Raw genomic sequence first — 18,349 nt, 5'->3', positions numbered from 1 at the left:
AATAAAGTGATACAAATAAAACACTACATGTTCTTTTTAGTTGTTTATTGTAATCCTGCTAGTAATTCCCAATGTTTTGAAATGTAACCTGATTACATATTTTTCATGTAACTAAGTGAACACAATTAAAACAATGTGTAACAATGTGTGATAATAAATATAATACCATTATATTTTAAATAAAAAACACTTTCCTACAATTAACATAGCTATGTCAATCCATTGGAAATACAATGATTACTATTATTATTAAATATAAATGAACGGACAGCCGAAATGTATTCCACTACTGTGTGTAAATGGGACTCATCGTCTTTAGACCATGGATGTATAATAAGAACTGGATATATATATAGACATTTATTCATTGCGATAAACCCCTTGAGATGCACCATCTCGTTTTCAAGGGGGTCCCGACAATAGCAACAACTTACAGACATACATAAACAAAAATACAAAATGCAAAACATGACACACAAGACAAACCACATACAGTCTGTTAAGTAAATTCAAGCAATGCATACAATCATTACAATCATTACAATTTGAGAGACAGTCGAGCAAATCAGTTTCATCAATATCAGTTTCATCAGATGATAATGCATGTTTAAACATACCCAGTGATGCAAGAGATCTAATAGCAGCAGGTAAAGTATTCCAGTCTGTTGGGGCTTTGAACATGAACGCTCTTCTGCCAATCCATTTTTTTGCTCACTAGAATGAATGGAGAGAGAAAATAAATCTAGATTCGGCTTTTAGTGCATTTAACAACTTTAAGGACGTAATGATTCTAATGAGGGCTATACAAGAGTTCATACTGGGTAGTTTATTTAGTTTAAAAACAATTATCCGCTGATTTACAGACGTTTCTTTCCCAATGTTAGTCAATGGGGAAAAGTATTTCTGGGCCGGGTGACGTCATGGACTGATACGGAAGTTGCAGTACCGCCGTTTGGACACAGCGAATATTGGGTACAGAATCCGGCGCACTTCCTGGGGCTTTAGACAGGCTGCACTAATTATTATTCGACGTGTACTTAGCTCGGCTTTTATTTTGAAACGTCAAACGCACAACCGGACGTTCTACCGTTAGTGACAGCTCATTCTGAGACACCGGAAATAGTCGTCGGTTTTGGTGACGCTGCATTAGAGACTGCAAGACATGGACCGGTCTAGTAAGTGAAATAATGCATATATTCTGAATGTAATGTCAAATACGTGTGTTTTTCGAGACTATATACGTGTTATGTGCTGTATTTTAATAGCTGGTTTAAGAATTGGTGTGTAAATCACACACGTATTGCATGCTTCCTTATGACGAGAGCTAGCTAGTTAGCCTAGCTTAACCTGCAAGGAAGGAGCGAGCTTTATCTCAATGAATGAATGAGTAAAAATCATCACAAGAGATAAAATATATACAGTTATTAATTATTAAGATGTTATTAGCCTTTGTTTTAATTATAGCGATTAAAAACCCTTTCGACCAGCCTGCAGGTTAATGTGTTTCCAGAGGTGTAATGTAACTAAGTACATTTACTCAAGTACTGTGCTTAAGGACAAGTTTGAGGTACTTGTACTTTACTTGAGTATTTCTATTGTATGCTACTTTGTATTTCTACTTCACTACAATTCAGAGGTGAATCGTGTACTTTTACTCCACTACATGTAATACCTTTAGTTACTTACTTGAGTAACTTTTTGAATGCAGGACTTTTATCGTAACAGAGTATTCCTACACTTTGGTACTTCTACTTTTACTCAAGTACAAGATCTGAGTACTTCTCCCGCATCTGGTATTGAAGTACATTTACTCAAGTACTGTATTTAAGGGATACTTGATTGTACCTAATTGTTTCCATCTTATGCTACTTTACAGTTCTACTCCACTACATTTATTTACTAGTTACTTTTGTAAATTCAGATTGTGACACACAATACTTTAAAAATAGGATTATTTGGTAAATATTAAACCATCCAACATTATATTTAAGTAACTAAAACTAACACTGTAAGTACATTTTCTTAATCGTAACGTATTGGTTTTACTTGAGTACCATTCTTGATGCAGTACTTTCATATGAGTATTTCTACAGTGTATTATTTCTACTTTTACTTAACTAATACATCTGTCTATTCTCACACCTCTGCTTGTTTCCTCCGTGTGTCTGCAGGGCTGTTTGGTTTGTTCTCCCTCCTGAGTGTGGCTCTTTCTGGATCTCAGGCGCTCACCCCGGCTCACTACCTCTCCCTGTCCGATGTGGCCCGCCTGCAGAAGCTCCTGAGCCAACAGTTCACCGACCTGGACTCCGCTTACTACTCTGTTGTTGGTCTGAGCAAGCTCGGAGCATCTGTTCCTGATCATGAGGTAAGAATCACTCCATTAAAGGTCACCTATTATGCAAAATCCACTTCTTCATGTTTCTTCTACATCAACATGTGTCCCCTCTGTGTAAAGAGACTCTGAACGTTTCAGGAACAAAGATTCTCTCTCTTTTTGTCCTGATCCATTTATATAAAAACCTGTCTGAAAATGAGCTGATCAGATTTTGGCCACTTTATGATGTCATAACTCATGACGTGTTTTTGTTTGCAGGGAGTCTGCCAGTTTATCAAGTCCCAGCTGGATCCCACTAGTGTCGACTCACTCTTCTTTGCCGCTGAGACCAGTCAAGCCATTTCAGGATGTGAGGTATGCATACCTCTGAATACTCTGCTGCTCTACATGTCATTTGCATGTGTAGTAGGACTGGACAATGTTTTATGGACAATGTCCTTCTTGTGACAAATCAGACATTCTTGGTAATGGTATCATCATAGTGTCAGAAGCAATTCTTTACATAAGAAAATTGCGAATTGAATAGTTATTTACGAGATCATTGGGAATTTTACTTTTACTTCTTACATATCTTTATTTGATTTACTTTATTTTTATTGCACATTATTACTTTAATTGTGTATTAATAGCTTTATTTGATTTTTTTTAAATCTTATTTTTGCTAATTCTTACTTCTTTAGTTTATATACCTATCTGTATTTTATATTATTCTACATTTTTATTGCACATTCTTACCTTAACTCGCTTTCTTTATATAGATATTTTTACTCTATTTTTTTTTTATTGATCTCCTATTTATTTCACTCTAAAACGGAGTCATGAAACCCGATTTCCCATCGGATAAACACACGTTTCTGGTTCTGCCTTCCTTAGATCCCCGTGTCCAATGAGACGCGGGACATCCTGCTGGCGGCCGTCAGTGAGGACTCCACCATGACTCAGATCCACAGAGCGGTGAGCGCCCTCAGCTCTCTGGGCCTTCCTCTGACCTCACAGGAAGTAGTGGGAGCTCTGACCGGCCGCATCAACAAGGAGGACAACGTCATGGCGTAAGTAGAGAACATCACCGTTCCGTGTCATTCTTACAGTACTCCTAATTACATTTCATTTACAACAAACGTACCTTCTCTCCGGACAGAATCACTTCGGCTCTGCTAACGGCAGCCCGTCTGTCAGAGGAGGCAGAGCTCGGAGGAATCCTGGAGGAAATCGAGGTGAGTTTTTTTTTTTTTTATCAATTGAATTCAAATAGCTTTATTAGCATGACCATAATGACATACAGTATGGACAAACCTCTGTACAGTTGCGACATCTATACATAAACATTCATAAACCTTTTGAACAAAAGCAAGAATAACATGTTTTCTTTACAAGGAAAACTATCCTTTTTGAACATGAACTATACAATTAATTTAAAAGTAGGGAAAACACAGAACAATAGAAAAAGTTAAGGTGAGTTATTGATTATTGTGCATTTTATGTTATCTTCCTGTGTCCTGTTTCACTGTGTTTTGACTAAGCGAAGGACACAATGGACTCTAAATTATGCACACAGATTAATTTATTGCTTTGAATAAATTATACCTATTATTTCCTGTTTTCCTCCCAGGATCTCACCGCTCGTTTGGATGATCTTGGAGGCATCTACCTGCAGTTCGAAGAGGGACTTGAGGCGACCGCCATGTTTGTGACCGCTGCTTATTCCCTCTCTGATCACGTGGACATGGAGCCTCCACTGAAGGAGGTACGGTCCGCTCTGTGGAGGCATGTCAGGATAACCTGTTCGGTTGGGCAACAGAATATCCCATACATAATTAAGATCGATGATATTCGGTTATTTTAAGACCAGAAATGCTGGTCTAGTGATCATTAAACGCAAGTACACCCTTTCAAAGAGATATTCACTTTTGATTCTTAAGAATATACAAACAATATAAAAAGACTAAGAAAAGTTTATGTAATAATGAAGTTAAACCGAACAACCTTTGGTACAGGAGTAATGTCATTTATTCCTTCAATCCAGTTTCTCCGTGGTTAGGAACGTTTTACATCATCCAAAGGGACTTAGGTGCAGTGGTATTTATTTTAAAGAAAGTGAAAAGTACAAATAGATTAGTTTCAAGTTAGATATCCACTTTTGGTTTTGCCTTTTTTTTTTAAACAAAGTCAAAATACTGGCTTGTTCATTTTTAACAAGCTCTTTACTCTCAGTCTTCCTAAACCCCAAAATCCCCTATTCCCCCTGAGCTCAGCGATGACTTGATAGCATACAAATGGTCGCGGTCATGTCCACACATCGCACCAACAGTGTAGTAATCGTGTCAGACCTCTCTCTGCGATGGCTTTTCTGTCTGACCCTAACGGACGATGTGTTGTCCCCTCAGGACCAGGTGATCCAGCTTGTGAACTCCATCTTCGGTAAGAAGTCCTGGGACTCTCTCTCCGAGGCGTTCAGCGTGGCCAGCGCCGCCGCCGCTCTCTCCAACAACCGCTTCCACGTGCCGGTCATCGTCAGCGCTCAGGGCCCGGCCACCGTCTCCCACAGCCAGCCCACCCTGCGGGTACGCATGTGGAAACTAAACCCAGATACATTCATGTAAATGTGTTATCAATTTGCGTTGTAGTTTTGTTGTGCAGGGCTGACAGCCAATTACATGTAAGGTTAAAGTTCATGTGCATGTAAGGTTAAAGCCACGCCTCCAATGTGAGCTCCCTGTCTCAGACGCTTTATTTTCTTTCGCAACACTTGATCGTTTTAGGGTGCTAACAGAACATTGAGCTTCACTCTGCTAACAATACCTGTGTGTTTTTTATTCATTTAAATGCGCTCACAGTGACGCTGTTCCTCTGTCTGATTCTCAGCTCCTCGTCACTGACATCATGTCTCAACCTCTGACCGCCGCCAACGTGCTGGTGGAGTCTGCGTACGCTGTGGCCTCCAAGAGCATCATCCTCAGCCAGGCTGCTTTCACACTCAACGAGTACGTATCATGAGACAGATGAGGGTTAGCTTTGTTATATATTATGCCTGGTTCCTCTCTACTTGAAAATGATCCCAAAAGCTCAGTCACACACAAGTTTTTTTATAACCTAAATGCAATTAATAACATCACACAACGCACATTTGTTATTGTTAATCAGTTTCAATTAAAGCAGTATTTTAGGGATCCACAATTAATCAAAATGTTATAGAAATCGCAATAGAGAGGCGAAGTCCCGCCCATCTACTTCCGACCCATGGGACCTTATTTCAGAAAAATAATGTATTGAAGTCAATGGAGAGAGAAAGATTATCTTTCGATCTCGTTTGAATTGTGCCACGAATTACACATATGATGTTTGTCAATCTTAAAAAATCATTTCCATGTAAAAAAAGTCACAGTTTGTCATAAAACTGTTGAAATATAAGACTATGAAAAATACGCAACTAGAAAGACTACAAATCCCAGAATCCTGGTCCCGCATGCTGGCTCTTATGAACCGACTAACTCCCCTTTTGTGTATGTACAGCTCTCAACATGCCCAGACTTGTAGTGATTTTCACCTCTTTTAATACTTTTCGCCTCATTCTGAAAGAAAGAAGTGAACTGTGCCAACGTGACGGCCGTCTTGGTGTGTGGTGCGAGACGGGAGATGGAGTTCATTGAGCGGTTTCACACAAAAAAAGTGTTACTTCACAGTTTTACGACACATTATAATTTTTTTTACTTGCAAAATTATCTTTTAAATTGACAAACATCATATGTGTAATTCGTGGCTCAATTCAAACGCGATCAAAAGATAATCTTTCTCTCCCCATTGACTTCAATACATACTTTTTCCGAAATAAGGTCCCATGGAGGTCCACCGGAAAGGGAGGGACTTCGCCACTCTATGGGACTAGTTCTAAAGACATGATATTTGTTAAAGGGTAAATGTGTGTTAAAATATCATTATGAATGAAGTAGAGATATCTGGGTCTACAAATCATTTTCTGCAGACTTATAAGAAGCTATTGTGTTGGATACAGATCCTCTTAAAAACATCAAACCTTAATCATTTAATATAATTATCAAGGATATAGTACAGCGGATAAGCACAACAATTGTGCATTCTATGAGAAAAGCATGACATTTCTAACATAGTTAGTGCATACCATAAGGTTTATTTTCAGATGTGGAGGGAAGTCAGATTTGACCTGTGAGGACCGTGAGAGGTCAAATCCAAGATGGCCGCCAGTCTCTCGGGTCAAATGTTCAAACACACACACACAAAATTAAGCGTGTGTGTGTGTGTGTGTGTGTGTGTGTGTGTGTGTGTGTGTGTGTGTGTGTGTGTGTGTGTGTGTTGTGTGTGTGTGTGTGTGTGTGTGTGTGTATGTGTGTGTGTGTGTGGTGTGTGTGTGTGTGTGTGTGTGTGTGTGTGTGTGTGTGTGTAGTGTGTGTGTGTGTGTGTGTGTTGTGTGTGTGTGTGTGTGTGTGTGTGTGTGTGTGTGTGTGTGTGTGTGTGTGTGTGTGTGTTGTGTGTGTGTGTGTGTTGTGTGTGTGTGTGTGTGTGTGTGTGTGTTGTGTGTGTGTGTGTGTGTTGTGTGTTGTGTGTGGTGTGTGTGTGTGTGTGTGTGTGTGTGTGGTGTGTGTGTGTGTGTGTGTGTGTGTGTGTGTGTGTGTGTGTGTGTGTGTGTGTGTGTGTGTGTGTCAAGCATTACTACAGAGACTGGAGGAATATGGCTTTACTTGGCACAGTCTGCATGCTGAAGAAAACATTTGTTTTTGTCTTCAAATACATACTTACATGATTGTGAAGAGCATCATATTTGTTCCCCGCCCAACTCTCTAAGTGCTTGAACTCCGTGACAGGAGGATGAAGTATGTCTAAATGGATGGAACTATCAACAAAACAGCGTTTTATTCTCCAATGTCATATTTAATATAAAAAAATAATGATGCACCTCTTATTGGAGAAAGAAGAATGGGGAACAGAAAGGTTTAGAGAGGGACAACATGCTGAAACCTTGCAACTTCAGTGCCAGAGAAAAAAGGTACTGTGAGTACACTTGTGGTTATTGTCCTCATGTTGCACATAGAAAATTCAATTAAGATGTCATTTCAAATGAGTTTTGTTCTCCATACCATGGAGTCTAAATGGGTAAACCTTTGTAATTGTACAGCCAGGCTAGGACAAACAAAACCCCTTTGCCCATGTTCTCTCTGCACTCTCTGTCACACACACAACATACATAACCCTTTCTTTGCATGACCTCTAAGTGTCCATGTGAGCCACTAAAGAACAGAAAAAAAGCTGCGCTACCTTGGCTTTATAGGTGGACAGGCAGGGAATCGAACCCCAACCCTCTATAAGTGGAAAGGGACAGCGGTGAAGCTTATAGTTGAGTGCAGCCCTTTGTTAACAGCGAGGGTTAAGAGAGCTGTTTGTGCTCTACATGGAACTGTTTTCCATCTCCCTCTTTGCTTTACATTATTATTATTATTATTTTTCTATTAAATATGACATTGGGGAATAAAATGCTGTTTTGTTGAGAGTTCCATCCATTTAGACATACTTCATCCTCCTTTCAACTGATTGACAGCTTATTTTTGGTCAATTTCTACCTTTATCTTCACCTAAATTCATTTTCTTGAATTCTGGCGATCTCAAAAGTATCACCAAATGATTGGGCATCCCTAATTTAGTTGGATATGACACCTTAAATGTTTTTCTACAATGTTTGGTTCCAAAATTAAGCGTGCTTGAACATTTGACCCGAGAGACTGGTGGCCATCTTGGATTTGACCTCTCACGGTCCTCACAGGTCAAATCTGACTTCCCTCCACATCTGAAAATAAACCTTATGGTATGCTCTAACTATGTTAGAAATGTCATGCTTTTCTCATAAAATGCACAATTGTTATAATATGAGTACTAATAGTAAGAATTATGAATTAAAACGAATCAATCCCTACAATATCGTCAATAGTATCACAATTACATTATATTTGTTCCCAACATTTGCTGCCCTATCTTATGTGTATCTAAGCACATTACATTTATTTTGTTTATTATGAATATTTTGAAGGCATTTCTTCACTTATTTTATATTTCTTTCCTATTCTCAGCGGCGTCTTTGAACTGAACTTCATGTCCACCCAGCCAGCCAGTGGGTATTACCAGTTCACTGTCGCAGTGGCCGGGGACAGCCGGCTTGTGGCCAATCATGTGGAGGTGAGGGGGCGGTCTGAATTAAGGACATAACATTTTAACTTTGAACACTGAAGTAGAAATGAATTGTAGTGTAGTCATACCTTTTCAGAGTGTCTTTTGGAGGAAGGGATGCAATTAAAATGTGGTGCTTTAGCTGAGTCTGAGTCAGAGGTTGCCTGCCCTTGTTGGTGGTCAATGTGAATATGAATGTCTGAGTATTGGTATTTCATTGATGTGTCTCTGACTCTCTGTCCACCTGCAGCTCAAAGTGAAGGTGTCCACCGAGGTGTCCGTCACCAGCATGGACCTCTCTGTGGTGGATAAGGACCAGAGCATCGGCACAAAGACCGTCAGGTGCGGAAACATGTTTTGATAAGTGAAGCCTTTTACTTTGAGCATTAGTAACAATAGAATACTAAATGCTTTTCTTGTTTTAACTCAGGGTGGACTATCCTTCCAAAGCCAAGATCTCCTTCACCGCAGACAGCCACCAGAACTTTGCCATGGCCTTCCAGCTGGTGGACGTGAACACTGGAGTGGAGCTGACCCCCCACCAGGTATAACACTCAAGGCTTTTATTGTCATTTGTACATGGCTACAATGTAGATATCAGAGGTGTGGACTCGAGTCACATGACTTGGACTCGAGTCAGACTCGAGTCACCAATTTGATGACTTTGGACTCGACTTGACAAAATCACAAAACACTTGCGACTCGACTTGGACTTGAACACCAATGACTCGGGACATGACTTGGACTTGAGCCTTCTGACTTGAGGTGACTTGATAATTTAATTCAGGGGTCTCCAACACGCCGATCGCGAGATGCCGCTAGAAGAGCAGACTCCCGTCGGGGAGAGCAGAATCTTCAGCCGCTGCAACTCTTGCTGTGAATCCATGCAGGCAGGGGCGGGACTTTATTTAGCTGGGCCACCATGCGGCCAATCATATGTGAGGACACACTAGGATCATACCATTATGTGAAAGAAGTGTGGGGGGCAGACGCTCCAAAGACAGCAGGTGTAGTGGTACAGGCCAGCTACACAGAGCGACGGGGAGCCGGATTTAAATGCAAGCGCGTCGGAAAAAGTCAAGAAATTTGCGAAAACCGAAAAAAGAAGCAGCATCTGGCTGCATGTCAATGATATTGGAGAAAGCAAAGCTGAGTGCAGGATTTGTCAAATGAAAATAACCTTCAGAGCAGGGTTTTTTTTTTGGTAACCACTCAGGATGTATTGTCAGAGGTGGGAGAAGTTCAGATCTTGTACTTGAGTAAAAGTACCAGAGTGTAGGAATACTCGGTTACAATAAAAAGTCCTGCATTCAAAATGTTAAAAAATGTTAGAAAAGTATTATCATCAAAATATAGTGAAAGTACCACCTGCAGAGGGATGTAGATTCAGGGTTTTTTTCCCCATAGAGACGCCTCGCTGCACATTATCCCTTGCATAGATTGGGTCCCTTATAACATGCTGTACACAGTGGAAATAAACATTCTGGTTACCTCAACATCAGGGATCTTATGCATTGAACTCCTTCTGAATCAAACCGTCACGGTAGCCTTACCTTACTGATCCCTCTTACAATAGAAGAAAACACGTTCCTTTACCAGCAGAGAGAAAATGGATTATTAAATGATTAATGTGACTAATAAAGAGCAGTTTGATTATTAAGTATTATTCTGTTGATCGATGTCATTACATTTGTTGAAAAGCACATAATGACTTGTTTAAGACTCGTTTTGTCAAAGTTTAGGACTTGGACTTGACTTGAACTTTCCCATCCTGACTTGAGACTTGACTTGGACTTGAGCACAAAGACTTGAGACTTGACTCGGACTTGAGCGCAAAGACTTGAGACTTGACTTGGACTTGCAAAACAATGACTTGGTCCCACCTCTGGTAGATATATCAATGAAAATCTTAGGTCACAGGATCTGGCATGAACACATCGTATATCTGACCTTCTCCTAACTGCATCTGTCGTCTAAATTCGTATTTATCCTTGTGTGAACTTGTGTGTACCTGTCCTACCCCTTATTCCATTTTATTAATTGTGCTGCGCAATCACCTGAGTTTTCCTTTGGTGGATCGGTAAAGATGTATCTTAAGCTGCATCTCACTTCGGTTAAATGGAATCGTTGCGTCCTTTCCCTGCGACTAGTCCCTCCCACCAGGGAAGCATGGAGAGACGCAAGGAAACCACGAGAAGCAGGGAAATGAGTTTTAAGAGCAATGGGATGTCGTTTCCTCCGGAGCGTCACGTGAAGCGACTTCCGTTAGTGATGGCGCCGCACAGCTGATCGTCTGACAGCAGCCAGATCAGTGCATGCGCCGCATCGTCCAATCAGTGAGCGATACACAGTAAGGGGGCGGGGCGAGTGTCTGAGGATTTCACCGGAGGATGGTCTGGTAGTTCCTCGGTCCTCCGGCAAAAATAAGGCCACTGGGACGCTACTCAAGATGGCCCAGACAAATCAACTTCCGGTGATACCGAGGAGCGAGGAAATGAAAAATAACCGAAGTGAGACGCACCCTTACCCACGAAGCCTGAAAAATGTAGTCTTACTCAATTACAGACAAGTATGCGCTCACACTTTATATAAAACTCCATGTCTCAGAACATTAATCGGACATACTAACGGCATATAAATACTTAGATTAGGTACTTGTTGCTGTCTCCATCTACCGTCATATTGATAGATGGAGTATTTTTGTCCTATGATCTATTATTTGAGAACTTGTGTATGTATTGATTACACCTGATACCCGGCACAAAATGGTCGCACTCAAAAATGTGTTTCTATTAAGTTCGGGGTGTTTTACTTTAGCAAATCAATTTCCATATATGATGCATTTGAACACAACTCTTTGCTTTTACTTAACCCAGACTCTTATACCTATTTCTTTTTGTCTCGTTCACAGACTTTTGTCCGCCTGCAAAATCAGAAAACGGGTCAGGAGGTTGTGTTCGTGGCCGAGCCCGACAGCAAGAAACTGTACAAGTTCGAGTTGGACATGGCAGAGCGCAAATCTGAGTTTGACTCCATGTCCGGCACCTACTCCCTCCACCTCATGGTCGGGGACGCTACCTTGGAGAATCCCATCCTGTGGAACGTGGTGAGCGTCCGATCAGACTCAGAGGTGGTAGTTGGGATTATTTACTGAAGTTAATATTGATTTCTAAAGTTGTTATCCTTCTCTCAAGGCTGATGTTGTTCTGAGGTTTGTGGACGAGGAAGCTCCAGTGGCCATTCAGCCCAAAACTCTCTATGTGCCCAAACCAGAGATCCAGGTAACACTTCAGTACTTTATTTATATCAGCTTCACTGCCTGATGATGGAAAATCAAGCAGCATGCACAACAGCCGTTTAAAATGTCCTCTTGTCTCCTCCTGCAGCATTTGTTCAGAGAACCAGAGAAGAAGCCTCCCACCGTGGTTTCCAACGCCTTCACTGCTCTCATCCTGTCTCCCCTCCTGCTGCTGCTGCTCCTGGTAATACTCCAATTCATTTGACTCACAAACTGTTTAAAAATGCAAGTAAAATCAAACGACATAATGAAGATATGTGAAATGGGACACTCCAATAAGCTATGAAGAGGTTAAGAATAAGCACTCGGCAGAAAGTACTTACACTATATATGACTAATGGCGCATTTCCACCATGGCGCAGAGCGCGGTTTAAGCGTGCCGTGTCGTGCCGTGCCCGTTTTTGGTTGCGCTTCCACTAGGCCTAGTTACGGCCCGGCCCGGCCCGCGGCCACTTTTTCACCTCTTTTCTGGCCTGACAAAATTGTGGTTCTATCGGGGCCAACAAACAGGGCTGAGTATGCTAAACTAGAGAGAGGATTGCTGGCAAGGGGGCTACAACTACAACAAGATGGACATATTTGACCGTGATTTAATTGTAATACACGTTTCAAAATGATGCCGAAGTAACAACATACTGATACCGGTTAGCAAAAACCATGAATTAATGCTTTGACAAGTCTGCAGACAGACGGCAGGCGAAAAACCTTTTAAAATGCTTGTTTTCTAAATGGAGATTGGCTAAGCTAACGCAATATATGCTCCGACCGTCCACACTCACAACAACGGCCTATACAGACATAAATAAAGCAGCGACTGTATTCACCATGACACAGGCAGTCTGTGGTTTGTACTTGTTTAACTTTTGTCTAGTTTCTGAACATATATAAGGAGCTGTGAGCTCTGAGTGCTCACAGCTAACGGCTGTGTTGTTTTTCTGGGGTTCTCATTGAAGATGACATCACGGCTCCGCCTACACTGCGTTACTATAGTAACTACCCCAGTTCCTAAACTGTAATGGAAGCGCAGCATGAAGTGAGTCGGCCCTGTTAAGGCCCAACGCAGCCAAGCAGTACCGAGCGTGGCCGAGGCCGACCGTGTGGTGGAAATGCGCCATAACACACCTAGAGTTTGAAGAGTTAATACTACTATACAGAAAAATGACAAGCTGAAAACCACCTAACACTAAGCAAATATCCTAAAACTAATCTAACCGTAACTACTAAATGGTCCCAAAATATTACATTTTTCAGTCACACATTAGTTTAAAATAGGTAGGTTTATCACAAACGCAGATATATGACAAAGCGAAAGTAATAATAGTACAAATTAAATGAATTTCAGAGTAAAGTAAGACTTATTTAGCCACCAAATGTCTTCAAGCTTTGACGTATTTGCTTAACAACTCCTGCCTTAAGCTCTTTGTAAAACAGATTTGCAAACCACACTAAAGTTGAGTTTATAGGATGCTTTATCCTACTCTTAAACAAGTTGAAATAAGCTCTTTACTGTAAAGCAGCTTACATTTGGTCATAATTTAGACGTCATGTGTCCTATTTAAAGCCTCCCATTACACTAACCTACTTCCATTATTACTCAGAAGTACGTGTTATTATTGTTGCGTGTGCGCTCGTTTCTTTCCACAGAAAAAGCTCTTCACTCGCAGCCTTCATAAAACACTGAAAGCGGCTGCATGAACATAATGCCGGTTTTAATTTGAAACCACAAAAGCTGTGGTGTATTTCTGCAGCGCTGAGTAACCGTTATTGTTGCCGTGAATCAGTGCATTGTGTGCTCGGCGGTAAACAAACATTCAGCCTCTTTGTTCGCAGCTCTTGCAGCGGATGAAAATATCATTGTGTGGTTTTTTTTTAATTCCCCCCCCCCCCCCCCCCCCCTCTCTCTCTCTCTCTCTCTCTCTCTGTAGTGGTTTAAACTCGGAGCCAACGTCTCCAACTTCAACTGCACCCCCAGCACCGTCATGTTCCACGTGGGACACGCAGGTGAGTGCGAAATGTTCATCACACATTTGTTTAGCAGCCCCTTCATCCTCTATTCATCGGCTGTTGTTCAGGATGATGGGTGAATTGCCCTAATGACTGTGGGTGACATCGCATTAACATAATGAATTACACACATGTATTATTCATACAATTCCACATGTACAAGCGCTCGACCCAGAACACCGAGTCACTTTGTCACAGCGACGGTTCAACCCACATTCAGTGAAAATGTACAACACATTTTTCCATCAGGTGCTTTTAATCTATTGTAGGAGAAGGGATGATGTCATTAACAGTGCAGTGTGCAAACCTCAGACAGTGTAAAATGCATATAAGTACATACCTAGAACATACAAAGAAGTTTGGTGTTTGTTTTTAAGTGTTGTTCTCCTCATCGCTCCACACAGATCTGATGTGTTATCTATTACAATGTGTCCTATAGAGTGGTGCAGTGATGACGTAGCTTAGCAAGGGATCCATTAACAAAAAGCATTGGGAAAAATGGGAGAATCTCAGACCTTATTTCAGACATCTAACTATAAACATGTTGACTGGAACAGAAAGTGGTTAAATGCTAACTTATATCCGGGTTTTAGGACTCATTACTGCACCACTCGTTGTAGCAGAAGCTTGTGTGATGTTTAAGTCACATGCTTCAACATTTATTGCTGAAGTCTGTTTACATTGGTCGCGTTTAGTTTGTATCTACACACCTTAGTATAAACGTGAATTCAGTCATTTGACTCCCTGTGCTTCGGCTCTGGTTTGAACCAATAGAAATCGCCCATTCAACCAGTGGTCGGAAACACACTTACAGTACAGTTGTTAACCTGATTAATTTTACAGGACTCCTTAAATATGCACAATGCAGCCACCATACAGTATATACATTATGGTATTTAAGTAAGAGTACATATGAATAAGTATGACTTTTGATTAGGGCTGCCTAATTAATCGTATTTTAATCGCAATAACAACATAATCGAAATAAAACGATTATATTTCTTTAGTTTTTTATTGGTTTTTCAGTTGAATTATACTTAAAGTTCAGGGTAATCAACTGTTAACATACCGTTCACATTTTTTTTCAATAAATGGATGTTTTCAAAGTAAATGGATAATCGTTTTTAATAATCGTGATATCAATTATTGACCCAAATAATCGAGATTATGATTTTTGCCATAATCGAGCAGCCCTACTTTTGATATAACAAACCATTTGTAGATATAACATTGATTTCACTCGTATGTAATTGATTGATTAAGATGACATGCAATGCTGGCCCTCTTTATATTCTTACATCTCAATATTTGTTTCTTTGCTTTGGTTTATATCTAAAATGTTGATACGTTTCAAAAGGTAGTATGGCATTAGATCTTGTGTGTGGTATTAACGTCCCCTCTGTTTGTTTCCAGCCATCATGGGCCTGATGTACTTGTACTGGACTCACCTCAACATGTTCCAGACTCTGAAGTACCTGGCCATTATCGGCACCCTTACCTTCCTGGCCGGGAACCGCATGCTGGCACAGAAAGCAGTGAAGAGGTACGTCTCTTGATAGGGGGGGGCGGCACAAAATGGTCCCCCAGAGAGTCCTTATTACCCCGAGAGAAAGAGCCGAGTTTCTCAGGGGTCTCTCTGGCTCGTTCTTAACCTCAAAACTCTGGTAAAGGTGCGTTTAGCTCCTCAGCCGGTCCCCAGACGCTGATGCCAGGAGCAAGATCTGCAAGAGTGAGGCTCTAAAGTGGGCAATTTCCCCTTCATCAATATGTAGAGCCCTCAAGGGCCACAGGGAGCAATTTCCCCTTCTCAAGACGTCACTCTGTAATTGTTCTCCGTTACTTCTCGCTCTTAAGACGGACCCTCTTGAACCCCTTTTTTTAAATCAATTTGACTATGAATGACTCCTTCTGTCCTGCTAGCCTCTGTCTCCTTTGCAGCTGTGACTCTTTTTAACCCCCTCTTTCCACACCTCTGTACTCCCTTTTTTCAGGATTGCCGCCGAGCAAAGTAGTAGGTTGGCAAAGTATAGGAGCCTCCGATAAACCCCCCCCCCCCGCCTCAATTTGTAACAAAAGAGTCGGTCGTGCTTCAAAGCCGAAGTAAGGGCATCTTCCAGAAAACTGCATCTCCATCCTGCCTGCAGCGTGCATGGCTGAGCTGCTCCATCATTTTAACTCCGATTGTTCACGTGTACTTGAAGCCCCCCCCCCCCCCCCGTCTGGTTTGCCTCTCACTCATCCCACCTCGATCATGGCCGCTTGGTGACCCCTCCATTGTGGACTAACACTCATGGTTCTGGTTGTGCCGTTTACATCGAGTGACATGTTTTGTGTGTGTTGGATCTTAAGACGTTTCTCCGTGTTCCTGCCATGACACATTGTTTGATGTGCATTTGAACGCATGATACAGCCTGTATGTGAACTGTTGAAGATCAGCTGTTAAAGGAATATTTCACACTCAAAAGGACGATTTTTATATCAATATATCAAACTTAGAATTGCTCCAGAAACATCTCGTATGCCACCGTGAAGGGAGAATCCAAAGTGTGAAATAAATGGAAATGAATTGAAGTAGATAGGAGGGGTGTTTACCACAACAAAACTTTATTAGAACAACTGTTTACAAACTCTTACACAACTCACGCAGCATAAACCAAGTCTCATTTATCTACTTATTTCACATACGGATGCATTTTGACTAAAAACACTTTAATATTTAATAACGTAACGGTGACTCACAAGGATGGTTAGACTTTGCAAGAGCGTAATGATATGCGGCACTTGTGTTCAGGAAGTATTTAGCATACTGCAAGATAAAGTAAAGATTGTAATCTTACTACAAGAGTTTGTATACTTACGATTGGATGTATTTTTGCTTTTATCAAACAGCCCCACCCTCTTTACATATGATCAGTTTGTGGGTGAAATACTCCTTTTTAAATAATGTCTCAAAGGATTTCATTCATCTTGATTTTATTAATGAATGATTACTCTCTCTTTCTTCCACAGAATGGAAAACAAATAAAGAGCAAGAAAATTAAAAGAAGACACCGACGAAGCATTTTTTTTCGTTTTCCATGGAGTAAATTCAACGATGCATCAAATCAGACTTTAAAACGTCCCGACCAACAGTTTAACATGTCCTCCGTGTTGCCAAGAGGAAGAAATCCCACGAGGACAAACGCTCAGCGACAGATCCTTACTGCAAAGCTACTGATCACTGCACTTCCTGTGAGATTCGTTTTTCTGATGCCGTGTTTTTCTGAGTCAGCTGGGTTTTTTATTTGTGGTTCATTGATGGGTTTATGTGTCCTTTTTTTTTTGTACATTCCTCTGTTTTCACGCGCCGCCCGTTTCACCTCGCCACAGCTGTGTGTCGACTTGTTTCCTCTGATAAAAAAAAAAAAGAATCAAACATTGGTAGTAGCACTGATATGTTGACTAACGATGAATGTGTTTGCCTGTTTGCTGCGTCAGACGTGTCCCCTTATTTGATACGGCGTGTGTGTGGCCGGAAGAAAAAAAAATGTTGATAATGAAATGTGGGCAATTTGAGAAAAAGTGTTTTTGTAATGAAGAAGAGGAAATAAAGAATTTGAGGTGAATCTTGGTGTCTTTTTTTTTTAATGTTGATAGATTGATTAAATCTTAAGTATCACTTTTGGATGAATGAAAAGCGACAGAAAAAAGTGTCGTAATCAAATTGTTGTAAGTATTCAGATTCTTAAATGCTAATCTTTGAAATATCAAAAGGGCTGGAGTCAAATTTAAATTGAGTGTCATTAGAAGGAAAGTCCTTTGTTTCCCTTAAAGTGATTTCTGTGTCGGGTGAGCTGTTTTCAACTCACACTGCTAAAGCCTAAAACATGGATGGATTGTTCTTTTGTGTTTTCCTTATTTCTGAGACCCATTGGGACATAACTCCTCAGGTTGGTACGGAGCGAAACATTAAAAGAAATATCACATTTTTAGATCATTTCAACATTTGAGCAACGGAAGGGGTACAAATAGTTTAAGAAGACATTCTGCTCATTTTCAGGTTCATATCAGTATGTAGTGTCTACTTTAAAGAGTCCTCTCCTGCTGATGTTCAGGTGTATATCAGTATGTAGTGTCTCTACTTTAAAGAGTCCTCTCCTGCTGATGTTCAGGTGTATATCAGTATGCAGTGTCTCTACTTTAAAGAGTCCTCTCCTGCTGATGTTCAGGTGTATATCAGTATGTAGTGTCTCTACTTTAAAGAGTTCTCTCCTGCTGATGTTCAGGTGTATATCAGTATGTAGTGTCTACTTTAAAGAGTCCTCTCCTGCTGATGTTCAGGTGTATATCAGTATGTAGTGTCTCTACTTTAAAGAGTCCTCTCCTGCTGATGTTCAGGTATATATCAGTATGTAGTGTCTCTACTTTAAAGAGTCCTCTCCTGCTGATGTTCAGGTGTATATCAGTATGTAGTGCCTCTACTTTAAAGAGTCCTCTCCTGCTGATGTTCAGGTGTATATCAGTATAGTGTCTCTACTTTAAAG

At 40.8% G+C, this 18,349-nt stretch overlaps 1 protein-coding gene across 1 annotated transcript; it reads left to right on the top strand.

Annotated features, from left to right (window-relative positions):
• The first annotated feature begins 988 nt into the window (after nucleotides 1–988).
• On the top strand, nucleotides 989–17,431 carry rpn2 (ribophorin II). Its single transcript, XM_034121758.1, has 17 exons — nucleotides 989–1,175; nucleotides 2,172–2,365; nucleotides 2,594–2,689; nucleotides 3,209–3,384; nucleotides 3,474–3,549; nucleotides 3,945–4,079; nucleotides 4,720–4,896; nucleotides 5,198–5,316; nucleotides 8,428–8,533; nucleotides 8,775–8,866; nucleotides 8,955–9,069; nucleotides 11,436–11,630; nucleotides 11,719–11,805; nucleotides 11,911–12,006; nucleotides 13,748–13,823; nucleotides 15,240–15,369; nucleotides 16,836–17,431. Exons 1-17 carry the CDS (start codon nucleotides 1,163–1,165, stop codon nucleotides 16,849–16,851), a joined length of 1,899 nt encoding a protein of 632 aa, XP_033977649.1. The 5' UTR covers nucleotides 989–1,162; the 3' UTR covers nucleotides 16,852–17,431.
• Nucleotides 17,432–18,349: the final 918 nt, after the last annotated feature.

Source organism: Trematomus bernacchii, unplaced genomic scaffold (assembly GCF_902827165.1).
Source record: "Trematomus bernacchii unplaced genomic scaffold, fTreBer1.1, whole genome shotgun sequence".
Classification (NCBI taxonomy): domain Eukaryota; kingdom Metazoa; phylum Chordata; class Actinopteri; order Perciformes; family Nototheniidae; genus Trematomus; species Trematomus bernacchii.
This window is presented reverse-complemented; position numbering and strand designations above follow the sequence as displayed.